Source organism: Channa argus, chromosome 14 (genome assembly GCF_033026475.1).
Source record: "Channa argus isolate prfri chromosome 14, Channa argus male v1.0, whole genome shotgun sequence".
Lineage (NCBI taxonomy): Eukaryota > Metazoa > Chordata > Actinopteri > Anabantiformes > Channidae > Channa > Channa argus.
In genome coordinates, this window is record NC_090210.1 from 898,937 (window position 1) to 918,917 (window position 19,981).

At 38.1% G+C, this 19,981-nt stretch overlaps 1 protein-coding gene across 2 annotated transcripts in view; it reads right to left on the bottom strand.

Annotated features, from left to right (window-relative positions):
- Positions 1-19,981, bottom strand: part of b4galt2 (UDP-Gal:betaGlcNAc beta 1,4- galactosyltransferase, polypeptide 2) — a 149,299-nt gene that overhangs the window by 49,187 nt on the left and 80,131 nt on the right. For both annotated transcript variants that reach the window (XM_067475136.1, XM_067475139.1), the window contains exons 3-4: positions 11,174-11,292; positions 10,196-10,312 (exon numbers count right to left, since the gene is read on the bottom strand). In XM_067475136.1, coding sequence (XP_067331237.1) covers positions 10,196-10,312; positions 11,174-11,292 — 236 coding nt within the window. The remainder of the gene's footprint in view (positions 1-10,195; positions 10,313-11,173; positions 11,293-19,981) is intronic.

Sequence of the window (19,981 nt, forward strand, 5' to 3'; positions counted from 1 at the left end):
TTAGTTGCCCAGTCATAAACCAGTACACTCCCATTGTCTCTGGAAGTTGGTGCGTTTCTCTTTCTTCTTTTATGTCCAAGATATAAGGATTTACTGTAAGAATTCAAATTTTGATGTCATGTATGAAAATGTCTCAATACTATTTTGAAGTTTTGATAAAAAAAAAGAAAACAAAAAGGTGGAATTGCTACTTAACTATGCTACTTTGGGGTGGACTGTGGTGGAGGAAGGTAGAGCGGTTGTCCACCAATCTCACAGTTGTTGGTTCAATCCCCGGCTCCTCCGGTCACATGTCAAAGTGTCCTTGAGCAAGACACTGAACCCCAACTTAGTTGCTCCCGGTGAGTGTGCAGCTCCCCCATCGGTGTATGAATGTGTGTGTGATTGTGAGTGTGAATGGGTGAATAAGAAGCAGTGTAAAGCGCTTTGAGTGCCAATAGGTAGAAAAGCGTTATATAAGTGCAGAACATTTACCATTTACTTTTAAAGGTGCTAATTTATGTCTGAACCCTGGGAAAAAGACATATTGTTTCTATAGTTATGGGAGTATACATTTTATAGGAGACAGGATCTGATTTTTGCAAATGTGGGATGGGCATTTGAAAATGCATGACACAATAATTATAAATCAATCCAGAATGTATTATAAAGTGATTTGGATTTAGTAAAATACTAATAATAGTGATTAAAATAATAAACTACAGTTTACATTAAACAAAATAGACATACAGGCAAGTGGTGTGCCAGAGTCTCACTCTGGCTTTAAATAAACTACCTGTTTAGCCAATTTTCTAGAAAAATATGAAACAATGTTTTAGGGATATCTTCCCAACAAACAGCTAAACACTTCCTTTAACATATGTTCCCTTCATGTAATGATACCCAGAAACTTTAGTTTAAATTGGTAAAAGTTGCCTCAGAAAGAACATCAGCTGTGTGAGTGAAAATCCAAAAACCCCTTAAAATCCAAACGCTTTCACTACAACATGGGCTTACACTTTCACCAAAATGTTATTTTGCTATTCTTGGTATCAAGCTTTTATCCTAGCACCAAGACTGCATTCCCTTTTTTAAAAACACAAAAAAGATGCTTCAGTGCTACTGGATTTTTTTGTGCACCACTGAGTTACTGAAGGCCATTTGACTAAAGGCTATTTTAACATAAATGTCAGTATTACCTTTAAATAATCTGGTCCAAATTTCCAGTCCAGCACTAACAGAGGTAAAAGAGGTAGAAGCTTCTCATTCTGCAAACCGCAAACCTGCACGAACAAGAACTTTTATGATTTGTTTTAGTAATTAGCAGTGCATATTCTGGAAAACAACAGAAATAACTGGTTTGGAATTACATTTTGTAAATTATCAATACAAAAGCTCTGACTGAAAAACTTCTATAAACTTTCAATAAAAAGTTTTTTGAAAATATGAAAGACACATTCTTTTCTCTCCCTGACAGTCAGCTTTACATATCTGTGCCTTGAACTTGGATATGTAAATCCAACAAATGTGATTCAATTAATAATTCACAACCATGTCATTAGGTTCAGTTGTCCCCATGTTTTCCAGCCAGTTTTACACGTGTTAAGTTGTTGTTGAGGAACTCCATGCTATTAAGCTCCATGTAGAAAATTAGAGCATTGGTCCCAGTCGAGTTGGAGCCTTGGAATGTGATCAGAAGGCCATAAGAAATGTGTTTATCAACCATCTGACTCCCCGTGTTGCAGTATGTTCAGAAATGGGCATAGAAAATTACACCCAACCATAGCTGAAGAAATCCCAAACAATACCAGACTGATGACTAAGCCATTTCTCAGAGAAAGTACAATGAACTAAAAAGGGTGTTTGTCTTCCAAAACCCTCCAACTCTAACTACTCTATGTTCTACAGTAAGTAACTGAGCATTGCTTTAAAAGGCAGTGTGGATATGTGCTGCCTTGCCATAGTTAATCATAGAAAATATCTACAGTAAGTTTATAAGTTAAGATGAGCATTGCAACCCCATTTAAGATCACTGACACACATCTCAGTTCAAATCTAACTTCCGAAAGGTTTATTTCTATGCTTGGAATATCAATGTTTGTCAGGTAATGCTACACAAAATAGACAACAGAGGTAATTTATACAAAGATCTTATTAAGTTTCATTGTCGTAGAAGATCGTAGTGGCTGTAGCTCTTATGACAGAAGCAGCGGAGGAGAACTTAAGTACAGCGACAGAAGGTCCGTGTAAATGCATGGGTCAACAAAATGTAGGACTTTCACATGGGGGACTGTCGCCATTTCCCTCAGGCAATCAGTGTTGTTTCCTTGATCCATGACCAACCTTAACCATGGTTTTATTATTGTAATCACTATGGCACAAGCTCTTGTAATGTTGTTTTTTGTGCCTAAATCTTACAAATAATGATGGAATGGTTTTATTTGCAAAATGATTTAATTCACAATATTCGCTTCATAATTAAAGTTAAAATTTAAGTGTGTGATTACCATTAAAATATAAACCCAAAATAAAAATATGCCACTTGCTACTGTATATACAAAAAGAGCTAGTCCAGGTCCTGTTCCACTATAATCGGTTCAACAGATTAGACACATACTGTACCACTGACCATCTGAGGAAGGCCTAGCTTTGCAACTGTATTGTTTGTGTTGTAGCTCTGTGTTAGGGTCAGTTCACAGGTCCCACTTAGATTGATTTGCTATCTCTTTTGTAATGTAGTTGATTTGATTTTATTTTGCATTATTTATAATAATAATAATTAATAATATTTTATTTTATGCACATTGGGTTTGCGCAGGCTTTACACAGGACAGACCTCTGTAGGTATATGCAATATGGACATTTGCCCCACATGGGTCAAATATAATTATCATCTGTTAAGTACTGTCTAAACTGTGCACAAACTAAACTACAGTTCAAATAAATACAGATTTTAATCAATTATGTTTACTCTTTCCTAGTTAAATAGTATATTGGAGTTAAGATTTTTTACAGCTGCAGTTGCCTCTGAAACCTTTAATTAACACTAGTTAGCCTTAACTATGGATTTATAACGAAAACCAATCCTACAGAAATGTGGTCAAAACAAAGTTAAAACCCTTTTTAAACCTGTAGAATGATTGCTACAGTGTATTATAATAGATTTGATTTAATATCTTTGTTTTCAATTTAGAGCAATTAGTTTGATCATAAGAGGGGTTACGGTGAATTAGTTAATCTTTTTAGTAGTTCGCTGTGGCAACCCCTGAAAGGGAACAGCCAAAAGTAAAAGAAGAGTTCAAAATCTATGGATTTCACTATTGGGCAGAGGTTTAAAACTAAAATGCAGTCGGGTATCACATTTAATACAGTTTATGGGCTTGATTGAAAGCATGTTTCATAAGTTTCATTTGACTGTCCTTTTCTCTCTTTTGTGCTGCTTTTCTTCGTCATCTATTAGCTTACATAGGTCCACACATCGTTGACATTATGCATGCATGCGTGATATGATGTGACCCCAGGTGAGTTTATAATTAAACTCCAACATAAGCTGCCCTCCCTCCTGTAAAGTTTTAAAGGTCATACATATGACGGTGGATAATAAAATGGTGGTACAGTACAGTATCTCACTGAGCAGACTAACAGCTTGTGACCTTCCTCTCCCCTGTGCATATTTACCACGAATTAAGGTCTTTCAAAGAAATGTACTGTACATGGCAGTGCTTGCTAGGGGAAAGGGGAAGGCTGTAAGGCAAGCTGAGGCAATATTATACTTGAATTAACTTCAATGTTTCTTGCTGATTTTTGTTTTTATTACCATTAGATTTTTTTCTGCCCATGGTGAATGGGAACCTTGATAGGACAACTTCATATCGAAAAAAAAAATCTGATTTTGAGATATTAGAGGCTAAACGAGTAAAACAATTTTTGTATTTAATTTTTATAGCAAGGTAGGTTATGTCATTTAGCTTTAAGTAAAAATGTTGCAGGTTTCTGTGTTTGAAAACCCACAGTACATGAGTATTAATGCTGTTTGAGTTTTTGCCTTAAGCACCGATTACTGAATCATGCAATTTCTTAAATTATGTGAAGTTTGCCAAAAGATTAATCAATCATCTCAATGCAACAAAAGACCAGTATTCAATTTGCCATTAAAGTGCAAAAACATCTCCAGTGTTTGGTATATTTTAAAGAGTTTGAGAAGATCTGCTAATGATCTGCTTATGATTAATTCATACTGAATAGCCCTTTATAACTTAATCTTTATCAGAACATTCAATTTAATGGCTTGGAGACATTAATGTTAAATAAGAAGTAATAGAAATTAATTGAGATGATAATTGAAAAACACTGATGATGTGCTGTACATTCATGAGGGTGTGTGTAGGCTTTAGGGTCCCATGACCCTGAACAGAGTGGAAATTTCTTAGACTTAGAAAACGGTTCTCCGAATTGTACTGTAGCTTTATGAGTTCAAATTATAGTTTTCATCTCTGTGTGGCCAGAAAGGTTCCCCCCCCCAACACACACACACACACACACACAAAAACATCCATTCCCCTGAGTTATCAGTGGCCACCTCACTCTCTTTTGGAGAGATGCCAGGCAGCGGAGAGAGAGGTGAAAGATGAGGGAGGACAGAAAAGAGATATGGTGTGTGTAGAGAAAGAACTGTATGGAACAATGTAGACAGGCAATGGAAATAGAAAAAAACAAATAGAAATAGAAAAAAAAAAAAAACAAGAGGAAAAGGGAAGTGCAGGATGCGAAGCCACACAGAGATACAGTAGCACAATTACACACTGTAGTAAGGGCTGAACGCTTGTTTCTTTAGCAACAATCTATTCAATAATTTAAATCAGGCTAATGTTCTGAAGCAGTGGGGCCCTAAGAAATAAAACTGAGGGTCATCTCCAAAAAAGCTAAATCCAGCAGTTTTACATCATTCAGCAAAGGGGCTTCATTAGCCAAACAAATACATCAACATTCTTGAGTCCTCACAACAGAGGACAGACATTTTGAGGTGACAACTTTCTAGAGTTCTAAAATCTTTCCCTAGACCTTTATACAATCTGTGCAGTGTTTTGGGATCTTACCACTACTCAAAGCTGCCTTCTTAAATTGTATTTCATTTTGTTGCCAGTACCTGAAGTGGAACTGCAGACGCATTAGCTTTTCTATTGCTGGGTAATTTCTGCTGTCTGTCTGTACTGAAATCACCTCACTGAATCACTGAAGATCTTCTCAAAAGTTGACACTGTAAATTAAAGAAATACCTCAAACCCAGGGCCACTGCCCATCAAACCACCACATCTTCAAAATAAAATGCACATTCTGTCAAAATCTGACATCTTTGAACTTGCCAATAGCTCAGTTGGTAAAGGTATTCATTCACAGGGTCAGTGGTTCGATCCATGTTCCCGGCTATATGTCGAAGTAGACACTGAGCCCCTCTGGGCAAGAAACTGAACCTCCAACATTCCCATCCCCAGCTGTGCAGGGCCGTCCAAGCCTGTGTCAAATCAACATGTGGACAATGATCCACTGTGGCCCTGAACTCATGGGCAACTGCAATTCCCGTCCAGACAAGTGCAAACAATATTTGCTGATTTTCAAGGAGCCATTAACCTCCTATTCTATCTAAATCTATTCAATCACCAGTAAAGCTTTAGTGTGAGACTGGAGGTACTGTACCGTAGATGGTGGGAGAGGGAAGGTGGAGGAACCTATGTGTTTCAATCAGAATGACATTTCCAAGCTTGTCAAGATTTTTAGAAGGTTTCATACAGCTGTTCTCAGTTCTCTGAAAACGAGGTGGCCAAGTTTGGCTGTTTGGCTCACAGCAAAAGAAAAAGTGTGAAAAGGGCTGCTGTCAAAATATCACAACACCCTGGACCTGAGTGAAGGTAGAACACATGGGTGTAATTTTGGAGTTTGAGGGACCATTACACACTATAAATATTTCCCATCTATCGCACACAGAGACAAAGTGAGAGATCACTTTTATGGTTATTTTATCATTTAATATTTTATTAATTCATGCCTCTATTAAATATAATATTGACACAAATATATGCATTAAACACCCAACATTCTCAGTGTTCAAAAGAGCAGACCTCACTCAAAAGAATTGTAGTAGAAGTGAATATCGAAATCCCTCTAAACAAATATACCGTTTGTTCTAGAGCCTAATTCTAGTAAATACATATTTTAAACAAAATATTACATACTATATCTTCAAGAACTTTAAAACAAGTTCAAACTATACCTCTATTCTTGTAATTTTAGGAGTAAAATATCATTACACTTTCTCACTGTTACACACGTGCATGTACAAGTGGTGTCATAGCAGCATAATTTCCTCCTCATCTGGTTGATTTACCAACTTTTCATGCTAAAGTATGGAGGGTCATCTCTCACAGCATGAAATGGGTCACTGAGAGCTTCTTGAAACAGTACAGATTTTTCCACACACTATTTAAATGGTCAGTTCCTTGACATGGTTGTGACTGATATAAAATATTGCTTTAGCATTTTAAAACAAGCACAGTTATAACTGCAAGACATGTCAAGAATCACACAGATTGGCCAAGAGCCTGAATGTTAATTGATCAGGTGATAATCAGCCTTTGTTCAGCTCTGGTTTGACCAGCTACACAAATATGGTGCAAGCAACAATGGTGCTTGCACATTTATAAATAAGAAACAAAAATTTACTGTCATAATATGTCAATAACATGTTAGTCAGGGTGTCATTGTACTGCCGAATTAATGCATTATATTGGTAATATAATGGGGCTTACAGACCTCACCTACTGCTGCAGAGTATTAGGTGGGATAAATCAATAATGATATCCAGCTTGGATCAACCTTAAGCTCCCTTAAAACCATAACAGCAGGTGGTACTTCCTTTCTTTATCACTTCTGTCACTCAACTCCCTGCCTCACGCTCACTTTCTTACCTGTTTTTTCTCTTTGCTTTGTCCCTCTCACTTCTCTCGCTGTGGGCTTCCTCCAGTTTACATGAAGAGCCAACAAACAAACATTGGCCCAAATTTTCAACAACTAAGAGCAGCAGGGCAGAACAGCAAGGTTGCTATATCACCTTCTGCATGATCCCTCTGCAACACCCACTCATCTTACCTCGACTGCAGAAACACCACTTTTTAGAGCAAGATTGTAGCTGCTAAAAAATATCTAATTGAGGCATTACAAGGTCAGAGGGATATAGTTAGTTACAGATCATAGTTTACCGAAAAAAAAAATGAAAAAAACAAAAACAAAAAAAACCTGGGAACATTTTGTAAGCTAACCTCTATAATATTGGTTAACAAATATGAATCTCCATGCCCTCTTTTCTTTTGTTAGCAAAAATTAACAGAGACAGTAAAGTATCTGATTGAGGAAAATTATAGCGTAACCACTATACAAAAATAAAAGCTTACTACAATCTCCACCATTGGATTTTTTTAGATAAATACTGATATTTGAGAGGATCCACTAATTATGTGCATTAGATAAAAACCAACAGACATGTAATATACGTGTTTTGTTCACACACCCATTATAGAATAGTGCTCTCCACTGTCCTCTCAGTAAGTGACACTGTGTGCAAGGGTTTAAACATCCATTGTGTCAGCACACATCAGGACTTCTTTGTCATCATAATCGCACCTGTCCATCCTCTGTGTTTGCATTTATCTGCATCAATGTCTGTTTGAGACTTGTCAGCATGTCTGGAGTATCCAAGGTGAAGTTTGAAGGCACAATTATTATTATTATTATTTTTTAATTGGGCCACATCCAATTAACTTCTATAAACAAAGTTATGATCAACTTATAATTAACTTTTCAAACTGTAATGACTTCAAACTGCTGTACCTAAGTGTATTGTTCAATTTAAAAAGTACTCTTAATTAAAGGTAAACATTTTATACACTTTATAGATCAGCGAAGCTCAGCGAAGCTCAAAATGATCTTATATAAATTGGTGTTTCACCCTTTGGAAACAATCTGTAAAAGTAAAGAAGGACCAACTGCGTCATTTTCACTTGTAATGAGGGTGAAACTACATTTGCATATTGTATGTATCCACATTTATCGAAAATACATGGTTATTCCCATGTCCCATGTATTAAATGTCAAACAAAGCCCTCCCTGAACTTCTAAATCACAGAGTGGAGTATAACTTGGTAGATTTACTGATAATTACAGAGAGAAGGTGGATCACTGCCTGTTGAAGTGTGAGTGAAAGAGCTGAAGATGAAACAGGAGCTGTCAGTGATACCATATTATGTTATGCAACATCACACAAGGACTTTTGTTGGTAGAAGTGTGATGCAGGATTTACAGTCTGCCCTTTAGCTCACTTAACCTTCATGTCAATGCTCTCAACTGCAAAACTGTTGTTGAGCAAGGCGCTCAATCCATGTCTGCCACAGGGTTTATGCACTGTTGCTGCAACTGATGTTCTGAAGAATGTTCTGTGGAAACAGATTACACCAAAGTAGAAAGAATCAAAACGAAATTAGGCCCTAAGTTTTATTTCTCTAATATGAATGTTTAATATTTTGTGTTATGTTTATTTGTTCTTGTTATATTATTGTAAGGAGGCATAGCTTTCTTGCCTCACGGCCACCCTAGAGGGTCATGGCCTATATTTGGGGAGTTTCCGTGTTCTCACTCTGCCTGTAAGACATGTCAAGAATCACACAGATTGGTTCCCACACAGTTCATACAGTTTTCCTACTCATACTCCAGTTTCCTCCCACAGTCCAAAGATAAGCAGCTAGGTTAATTGGTTGACCCTAAATTACCTGAAGGTGTTATTTGTTGTCTGTGTCTGTTTCAGCCCTGTCTATCCCTGCCCTATCCCACCTCTCACATAATGACAGCTTCAAACGGCTCCAGGCATTTCTACAACCCTGAAGGACATCTGGAGTATATAGATAATGGAGGGATGGAGCTTAATTTGTTTTACTTCAGTACTCAATTTTCTTTTATTAAAACTCTTGTTCTTCCCCCACCATGTAAATAAGTTGTAAAAATAAATATTTTTGTTCTTCATGTTACATTTAAGCCTCCAATATTCAGCTTGCAGGAAGTAGAAAACAAAGGGGATGAATGTAACTCAAATGCTGTGACCTCTTATCAAGCTATTCTGCCTCAAGATGATAATGATCACACATTTTTTTTAAAATCTAAACTTTGTGGCAGTTATGGAAATTTCAGTTCTAAAATAAGCAATTACATTCTTGAAGCAAAAAGAATAGCAAAAGCAATGTTAGGTTTAAAATGTTTTGAATATTGTGCCTATTGCAACAACTCTCAGCAACTGTACCTTTGCTAACAACCTTACATTTGAAGAGTTGAGGCAGAGTCAGCAGAGATGCTAAAGAGAGTAAAACACTGGTACTTTGCCAAATAAAGAGCAGGGCACAGCAGAGCATGTATGTTTCATGGAGTGGGGCAATGCAGAAGGCCCACAGAGGGGAGAAAGATTTAAAGAAGACTTAATTACCCATAATGTCATAATGTAGAAGAAGACGCACTCTCGTCCACTTCATCCCACAACATTGCATAGAAAATCAAGTTGCTTGTGTCTCTGCTGAACTGAGTGTAGTGAAAGACAATGTCACAAATTATCATGAACTTGTAAAGGTTTTAAGTAGTTTAAAATTGCCTTTGGGGCGACTGTGGCGCAGGAAGGTTCAATCCCCAGCTCCTCCGGTCACATGTTAAAGTGTCTTTGAGCAACACACTGAACCCCAACTTAGTTTCTCCCGGTGAGTGTTGGCCAGCTGCATAACTTAACCTCAGCATAAACATATACTGTAGTAAAAGCCTTTTGCCTTACAGTGTTCTGTACTTAATTTAAGATGACATTTTTCAGTTTAAATGCAGCCAAGACAGTTTCTGAAAATATTCTTTTGATTTCTCTATGGTATCCTGTTGCGACTGCACTGTTCAGACTAAATGAGTAATAATTGATGTTTTAATCAAACCAGCAGATTCTGGATTGTATCAAAACTACAGCAACATTATCCAGCTAACCTTTTAATCCATGTACAAAGAACAGGGCTCAGACCTATAACACTGTATATCATAAAATAAAGGTCTTTATAAGCCACAATAAGGTGATTGTGGAAATATTCATTATCTGTAGGCCAGATGTGGGTGTTATGAATATCAGCTTTCAGAACCCCAGTCAACCTACCTGGTTGATGATGTAGATACCATAATCAATCTTCTGCCGTCTGAGGATAGGATGGAGGTAGTGGAGCCAGTACTTAAGGTGGTTTTCTCTGTGACGAAATGGGATGATGATCGCCACCTAAGTAAGAACAGTGAGAGCAATTACTACAAATTTTCACTGTTCCAAGTATTCTCATCTATCCATCCATCTGCATGACTCTTCTCCATCAACTGCATAACAATGCATAATTTCTTTTTAATTTAGATAAAAACAGATTCTATTCATTTAATTTTTTCAGAATAAGAACAAAGCAAATGACCACCTTTCGTTTTTTTTTTTTCCTTTCTAGTAAACAAGATTTTAGGGTTTTAGAACGCTGGAGGAGCAACACAAAGGTGAGGTCTTACATACAGTTGACTATCATGATCACAATGTAGGTAAATGTGGCCAACTGAATAAGATGACTTAAGAAATATAAACTGCAAACAAGACAAAATAGGTTCAAAACAGAACCTTCTTTCGAAATTAAAAGAGGATTCACCCATGCATCACAAAAAAATGTAGATCACAGACATAAAGACAGATTTAAACATTGTTTTGTAATTTTAATCCAAAATTACATACAGTAGATCCAGTCAAGGGCCAAAACTGCACATTTGGAGTTTATGCTAAATAATTTCAGAGTGGTGATTGCAGGATCTTGGGACCTCACAGAAATTACATAATTGCATGTGATTTCACAGCAAAACAACCACAGAGGTGGCCTGTCGAGGTAAGTCAGCTAATATCACTTACAGAATGTGTGTTGTTTTGTACAAGTAGAGAAGAGGTCATAGCTAAGAAGATAGAATCAGCATAGTTTATGAGCTTTGCAGGGCCAGGTGGGAGTAAGTTGGAAATAAAGTTACCAGCAGAAATAGGCTTTAATAATCTTGTGTACTGAATATAACATTTCTTTTGAAACATGAAATACAGACAGATGATTAATTCTGCAATTACCTTCCACCTGGGCTGACAGTCAGGAGGGTTGTAGCGACCTCCCTCCGTCACATTGGGATTTTCTTTTTGCACTCGTTCCATTGTCATCTGGGAGCTGAACTCGATCAACAAACGCCCCACTAAGAGAAGAAGCAAAGAGAAAAGAGTTAGCATGAAGAAGATAAAAGATAAAAAGGCGTTGGATAAAAAAAAAAAAAAAAGATGATGAAAGCGAGGGATGAAGGGAGAGAGGGACAGGGAAACAGCTTTTAGCTTCAAAGCAACACTGTACATGTATCAAAGCAATATGTGCAGAAATAATGGTTTCAGGAGATGTGCTGTGCATAATGCAGCATTTATAAGATACACAAGCAGAAAACCTATAATCCTAAAAACAAAATAGAAAAGATTTTGAAGTCAGTTACTGAAAACATGAAAGGCACTTATGCATTCATAACATATGTTATATTACTACAAACCAACAATCAATCCTCAGAGATCAATCAATACTGACAGATCAAATGATGTTTAAAAATGGGTTTGTGTACATGAGGCTGCTGGTTCAGACTAATTTGAAAGAAGTCTAGTACAGACACTCATTTTGGGAACAAGAATGATTAAAATATGTGAGCTTTGTCTTCTAACCAAAACCCTGAAACCACAAGCCTCATTTTAACAAACCATTGTTCATTCTGTGGAAAAAAGCAATATGTCACTCATATTGCATGTTTTTCTTCAATATAACAGTCAAGTAAAATTTACAAAACAGATTTAAAGAGTGACATTTTTTTCATGTAAAACTCTTATTAACTTACGAGATTATGCATATTCAAGGGCACCATCTTTGGTAACAATCATTTACACTTATTTAGATTTGCATTAATTCTATACTTTAGAGGCCCTTTTATGTCATTACTAAACTTACAGTACTTACTCAGATGCTGCACAGTATTCACTGCACTGCAGAAGAGGGGAGAAAAAGAGTGAAATGTCTATACATGTATGAGCTAATAATCTATTTAGCATTGATGTATGAGCTCTGTGCTGAGAGGTCTTCTCCAATTAACGCTGCTTAGGCATGAAGCATAATCGATGCCAACAAGGTTACATGTTCATAACATGCCTTTTTATCATGCCACAAGAGCTAAATCCAAATAGTCCCAACAGTCCTCTCCCCTTTCACCCTTCATCCTCTCCCCTCGCATGCCTCTTTTTCCTCTTCCTCTCTCACACCAACAAGACCCTGAGCAGAGCATGTTGTTTTCATTTGACTTCAACCAAACAAAGATAAATACAAGTTCTAGCACAAAGATGTTTCCACCTGACATAATAGATTAGTGCAGTACGCTTTAAGTAAGCTACCAGGTAGACTATGCTGTTACATCTTCATACAAATTAACGGCTTTCGACTTGTTCATTTAGCGGAACATGTTCCACACTTTGATTTGGCATGTGTTTTTATGCCGGATGCTTTTTCCTTACGCAACACTTCCATTTTTTTTATTTTTTTTAAATCTGGGCTCGGGACTGGTACCAAGGTGACCCATGGTGGCTGGGTAGGGCCACACCTGGTGGGGTGGGATTTGAACCTCCAGCCTTCTGTATCCCAACCCAAACCCTTGCTCTTACATCTTTATACATTAAAGTTCTGCCCACATGATTTATTTTTAAACAACCTACTTCAGAGACAAATATTATGCTTTATTTAGGTCAAGTCTAGAATTGAGTAAAAGGCAATGAAAGCATTGTGTTTTTAGAGCACTGTGTCTGTGCAGCTCATATGACTCTTAGAATATATCATGTTCACTGAAATCACAGATGTATATTCAAGTTGTAATAGGTCCTCTTTAAAAACAGCTACTTTCGCTTTCAAAAATGGGAAAGGATTCTGGCTTCCAGAACAGCTCCTCTGACCATTTCATACACATCCAACATGTAGACTACAAGAACCCAATGTTTACATTATGCATTTAACAAATTCATGTTTGCATTTTATGTTGTGCTTTTTCCACCAACATACCTAAAATATATGGTGCTGTGATGCATTTCACCGTTATAGCTCTTTTGTTAGAGTATGACACCTCATGCACAATACTGTCATCCCATTTTTGCTCTGACACAAAACACATTAATACAGTGTTTGTGCTTATTTGAAAAAGACAAATATTCATGTAAGAAAGAGGACACAATATAACTAGACTAATATTGGTGGAGAGAGAAATGTAAAATGAGAGCTGTATTGCATAGTTGAAACTGGTGCAATTATCTCACATACACACAATATCTCATGCTCATCTTCAGTATGGGTTGATATTACAGTGTTACAATATAATCCTGCTGCTTGATCGATCTATCTGGGGCATCAGCTGCACTCTGGGGATACATCTAATTTTTCCCCCTCACAAATATCCAAAACACAAAGGCAAAAAAAAAGTACAAAGGCATACACACACTCACTTTCACACTATACTTTACACAGTGTATACATCCCCCAGCCCCTCCCCCCACACACACACACCACAACAAGCCAAATCTCAAAGCTATTTAGTTAGCGATGCAAGTACTATACTGACAATACACTAAGAGCAAACCTGAGGCTGTAAGCACGGACACAACACATTCATACAGACTGAGTGGGTCTATTTGAGGCCATGATTCAGCCTTGGTCAGACTTTATAACAAAAAAACAAAAATATGATAAACATAGGAGCAGTGTTTTGCTGACGTTACATACATTTGTTAATTGGCTCCATGCTTCACTACAGAAGTGACATATCAAAGCTGAAAGATCACAAAGGTTTTCGTGGTGAACCGATAGTTATATCACAAGGTTAGCTCAAAATTAAACAATAACCCATAATAAAAAAATTAAGTTTGTTTGAAATCTTTGGAAATGTAATAATATTTTAAAAAATGTACATAAGTATTCATGCCCTCTGCCATGACACTCAATTGAGCTGTGGTGCACAGTTTCCACTGATCATCCTTGAGATGTTTCTACAACTTGATTGGAGTGTCAAATTTTAGAAAGTTTTAGTTGGACCCAGGAAGGAGCAGAACATAGAGGGATGGAAGGCAGTAACAGTTTTGATTGAAAGGAGTAAAGGACAGGGATAACCAGGTTGGTGACTCAGGACCGAAGAGGGAGTTGGAGGTGGCCGGGAAGCGGTAGAGAGCTTAGTTTTGGAAGAGAGTTGAGAGGTTGCAGTGCTGTGGGGTAGGTTTGCCAGCAGCGGGAGACCAGGGGGGAGTGCAACTGAAAGCTGGCTGGAAAAAAAACAGGGAGACAAAAAACACAAAAAGCCCCGAACAAAGTACAACTAAAAGACGAAGTAACAAATAAAGGAAAGTATGAACTGAAAATACACAGGGGAGAAGGAAACTCAAAACTTGACTCCTGGACTTGCGCAAAATTCTCTCCTTAAATAATCCACTACGTTCTGATCTGAGAGTACAAAAGTCACTTACTGGGTTAGGAGAAAATGGACAGGCATCCTTGGAAACACAGCCAATGGGCAGAGAGGCAACAAAGTAACAAAGCAAACCGAAACTCAGATACTTGAGAAAAACAAAATTGCAAAACACATCACAGAAACAGATTAGTCGAACTACACTTTACCTCACAAATGTAACAAGTTCAGCCTTTGAAAGTGCAAGCCCATCGCCATCTTAAATTTCCTGCCATGCAGGCTATTACCCATCAGTAGCATTGTGTGAAACCAAAGTCTGATAAAAGAAGATAGGGGGGGGAAAAAAAGACACATCTTTGGTTCTGACAATGTCAGAGTAGTGTAATGCTAATCTGTGGAGTAACTGAGCTTTCATGTTGATTTGCTTGTAAAACCACAACTGCCTTGATTGAATATTTAGGGCTACATTTATCCTGCACAGGGTTTGAAATTCTAGCAAAGTAAACAAGTTGTATTACTGTCTGAAGAAAAAGTGACAATATCTTATTACTCTAGATACTGCTTTGTGTACAACTGTCCTATTTAGGAAAAATACAAGCTTTAAAAATGTGTTCACTGATTACAATCAATTTCTCGTCATTATTACATTCCCAATTTAACTGCATGGCAAATGAACGGCAACAAAAACATCTGACTGGACATGTGCTAGGAAAATGATCTAATATAAAATAGAGAAAAGTTAGTGATTAAGTTTACTTTCTGTTTTTGACAAAATCTAACAACTTTTTTCTTCCTGTCTGAGTCCACACACATAACACCATGACCTGCTTTTTCCTGACAGAGTCACTGCTCAGGCCATCTGACCAGACAATCCACAGTACAAGACAGTCTTGTTATTCAACAGTTCTGTGCTGAGACGTTTTGTGCCTGTCAGTCGCTAAAGTGATATTTGAAGCAATGTGAGGGAGATTTCAGGGAGAAAGTTCTGAGTTTATAATTGACTTTGGTTGCGTGGCCTCAGGATGAAGGGAGAAATTAGTCCGAAAAGTGAAAGAAAAGATTACAATAGGGAAAAGGAAAGAAGAGTGTTCATTTTACTCCTGTCTTCTACTGACAGATTAAGACAGACTTTGGGGTTTGTGATACTTATTAGCCTGGGCACTCGCTGGTTCCCTCTCTGTAAGGGGCTAGTTTTTAAGGGTAGGACCCAATAAGGTGCTTGACAGAACTTCTCAGTGTTAAGTTTATTCAAGAAGGTTTTTGTTGGCAAAGCAGGATGTTGATGTGGTAACCCCTCCGACTCGCTAGGTGGCGCTGATCTCCAGTCTAGGGAGGACACAGATGAGTACTTAAAGACTTGTGGGAATAGAGTCTGAACAAAAGGCAAGCCTTACTGGAGTACGAGAGGAGACGAGCTGAGACTGGAGGGGAGGTAGGGGTCTTAAGGGGAAGAGTGGAGTATGGTCCTGGCAGTGTTCACGTGGAACGTAGCCGTGGTGGCTCTTCAATCCCTGACGTGAACAGAACTCCAAATTCCTCTTAGTTACAGTGTTCAAAATTCTAAATCCCCTTGGTGATATAAACATTCAATTACTCCAAAATCCCTTTCAGAGAACATAAACACTTGTTAACGCTAAGTGAGTCGGTGACGCTTGGCTCGGTAGTCAGTGCTTCTCATGAGTTCCACAGGTAGGAAATCACATGGAGTGATAAACACTTTGCATGGCATGAATCAAACATTGCATGGAAAACATCCTCTTCGAGATGGCATAGTTACAGGGGTCCATAATGAAAACGTAGCGTAATTTACAAAGTCAGCAACAGTGAGAGTCAATAGGCAGCTGTTACTCACTAAACTAGAGCGGCAGGCAGGTCGGTGAGGGAACTTAGGGATCCTGACAGTCTTTTCTTTCTCTCTTTTTCAATCATACAAGTGCCCCTACCGACTGTGGGCTGTAATTGCTATTCTTCCAGAGATGGGAGAGAGAGAAAAAGTGAATTAAAGATAGAAGTAAAAAAGGTAGGAGTGAGGAGAAAAACTATTTGATAGGTGGAGAGAATGATAGGGAAACATCAAATCATCTCATATGTGGGTTTGTACTAATGCACCACACCAAGGAAGGTGTGTGCCTGTGTGTGTTATCATTGGTGCATTTGCTGCTCATAAACAACAAGCACAAATGGTTGACAAGAACAGTGCAGAATACACAAAATTACTGCATTGTAGTAAAAAAAAAAAATCAAGATAACAAAAAGAAAATGTTATTGTTAGAAAAAGGATGACGTGAAAGCATTGTCTGTCGTTATCCCCACCATAGATATGGGCCAATAGGTACCTGCTCCACCTGCTGGTAGGCACACTAGGTCATTATCCTGTCATACTATGTGCAACAGTATTGTTTGGTGAAGTCACAAAAAAATAAGGTTACAGTTTTGAGAAAAAACATATAGTCACTTGCAATACAACACTGAGGGAAAATATCAAATGGGACATTAACTGGTTCCTTTCATGTCAAAATCCTAACACAAACACCCCCACCTCATCCCTAAACGATTGATAATGATCATTCAATGGCGTGTTAACACTTGAATCTGCTACATCAGCAGTTTAATGTGCACAAAACTCTCCCACCTGAATAATCAATAAAATGTTGCATAAGAGACAATTTTGGTGCAAAACATGCAAAATCATTTTGTATTTTTTATCAATACCTCTGCATTTTGCTCTTGTTGCTGTTTTGCTCTTTGCAAAAATGGCTGTTGAGCCATTAAACATACCAAAAAACCTGCATCAATAATTAAGCATTTTCGTTATAACAGAGCATCAACAGATCTGAGGTGAGTCTATGAATTAATGCATTAAAAATTTTGAAATAAAAATTTAACAATGACATTAAGGAGGAAGAATCAAAGCAAAACAAGCTGTAGCATTATTTTTATATAAATGAATGTGTACACTAGTCAGACTAACTGGGGGGGGCGACTGTAGCTCAGTTTTAAAGGCAGTCGTCCACGGACCACAGGGTCAGTGGACCCTGAACTCACGGGATAAGCCGAATGGACAAAAAAAAAAACACTAGTTGGACTAACTCAATGTTTAAATGGGACTGATGAAGACTGGATAGATATTGATCAGCTTGCTTTGTTGACGGCTACAGTGCTTTGCACATCAAACTACAGTCATGGGTGGACTCCTGAACAGGCCTCTGTCCAGGTGGCTAGTGGTCTAGGGTTTGTTGGAAGTGAGTTCAAAGTTAAGCTTTCTTGTTGGTTGGTCAATTAAATGATTACAGAGACACAAAATGACCACAAAGAGACACAAAACAATGGGAAAGGCTCAGAAAAAACCTACGAGAGAGAAAAGGGTGTTGCTTCGTTGTTTCTTTTCCATCTTTTTCAGTCTCTTCCAAGTCTCTGCCCTTGCAGGACTTAATTGCTTCATAATACATCAATGACTACACTAAATAGAATACAATATTTATATAAAATAATAATATTTTAATTAGAATTCTTTTTTGTCCTTTAACACAATTACCCTGTATTAGTTTAATGTCAGGGTGTTTTCTATTGGATTCCCTTTGATCCCACATTCAAACATGTTAAAAGTCAGGAATAGAGTCTACTACTCTCCTTTCGGCTTATCCCGTGAGTTCAGGGTCGCCACAGCGGATCACTGTCCGCATGTTGATTTGGCACAGTTTTTACGCCGGATGCCCTTCCTGACGCAACCCTCCCCAATTTCTACCGGGCTTGGACCGGCACTGCATCGCTGGGGAGGGGGGATGGGCTGTTAGGGGTTCAGTGTCTTGCCCAGGGACACTTCGACATATAGCCAGGGCTGGGGATTGAACCACTCACCCTGTGGTCCGTAAGCAACTGCCTTTACCAACTGAGCTATAGCCCCCCCAAAAGTCAGGAATAGAGTAAAAAAAAAACATTTTTTGTAATTAGGAAACTTTTTAATATACAAAGTACAGGAAAAGATGTGTGCACAAACAAGCCCTAACATTTTTTTTTTTTTTTTATGAATGAAAAAGGCTGATGAAGATTATAGTGTCAAAAAGTCTTTGATAGTGCTGTTTCTTCCATCATGTAATAGTACTTTTATGAGCAGTAATTGAAGTATTACTCAGTGCTTTATTCCCTAGCAGTGTTGCAGATCATTACCCAAACAAGCTAGGCAAAAAGCACTTAATGGCAGGAATCCATGTTCCCAGTATGGTCACTGATTTGTTATTGAGACGGAAGAGGTTAGAAGTAGAAGGCATAAAACAGATGGAGAATTCACATTTAACACAGTCATTACTTTACTCTACCATCAAACTACACATCAGTTCAGCATCAGGGTTCACCAAACAACATAAGACCAATGTGTGAAAGTACGATGGAAAACTCAATGGATAGATAGCACTTACCGTATGCAGATATAGTTATGTTTGTCATCATCATTTCAATGTGGAATTTACCTATTGACAGTAGTCTAACAGTGCAGTGTGTGTTCTCCATATTATATAATATAAAATCTGCATGATTAGCAGATGCAACAACACTTGCTTCCACAGATATGCCTGTTTGTGCAAGTATGTTTGTATATGTGCTTGTTTGGAAGTACAGCTACAGGTCTAACTGTCACTGTCCAGCTGGCTCACTGTTGTACTGGTTGGCACATTTGCTGACACACACACACACATACACACACACAGTTCTCGGATGAATCCATATCCTGAAACAGTGATAGCAAAGCACAAGTGGACTCCTAAGTCATGATGGTCATGTTGGGCTCTGGCATGAAACAAAGCATGGAGTTATTTCAGGCTGCCAGATTATTACAATGTAGACTCAGCTTTTATGCTGCCACTGAAATTCAGCCAGGAATAACAACAAGGCAAATATATATTTATCCCTGATCAATTATAGAGAGAAGTAAAGTTCTAAGTAAGAAGGAAAAAAATCAGTGATGAAAAATAATTTATATATTCATCATTCTTCCTAAGAATGCAACCGCAAGGGGGCACAAGCCAGTGTCTTCTTGTGCCAGTCCCAAGTCTGGATAAATGCAGAGGGTTGTGGCAGGAAGGGCATCCGACGTAAAACACATGCCAAATCAAACATGCGAATCGTGACAAAGACTTCCATACCGGATCGGTCGGGGCCCGGGTTAACAACGACCGCCACCGGTGCTGTTGACCTACAGGGTACCGGTGGAAATTGGACTACTGTTGGTCGAAGACGAAGAAGAAGAGGAGGAAGGTGTGTTCGTAGGCAGAGAGAGAAGAGGAAAGCTAAGAATGTAGGACTGACAGTAGGGACTTTGAATGTTGGTACTATGACAGGGAAGGCTAGGGAGTTGATCGACATGATGCAGAGAAGGAAGGTGGACATACTGTGTGTCCAGGAGACCAGGTGGAAAGGTAGCAAG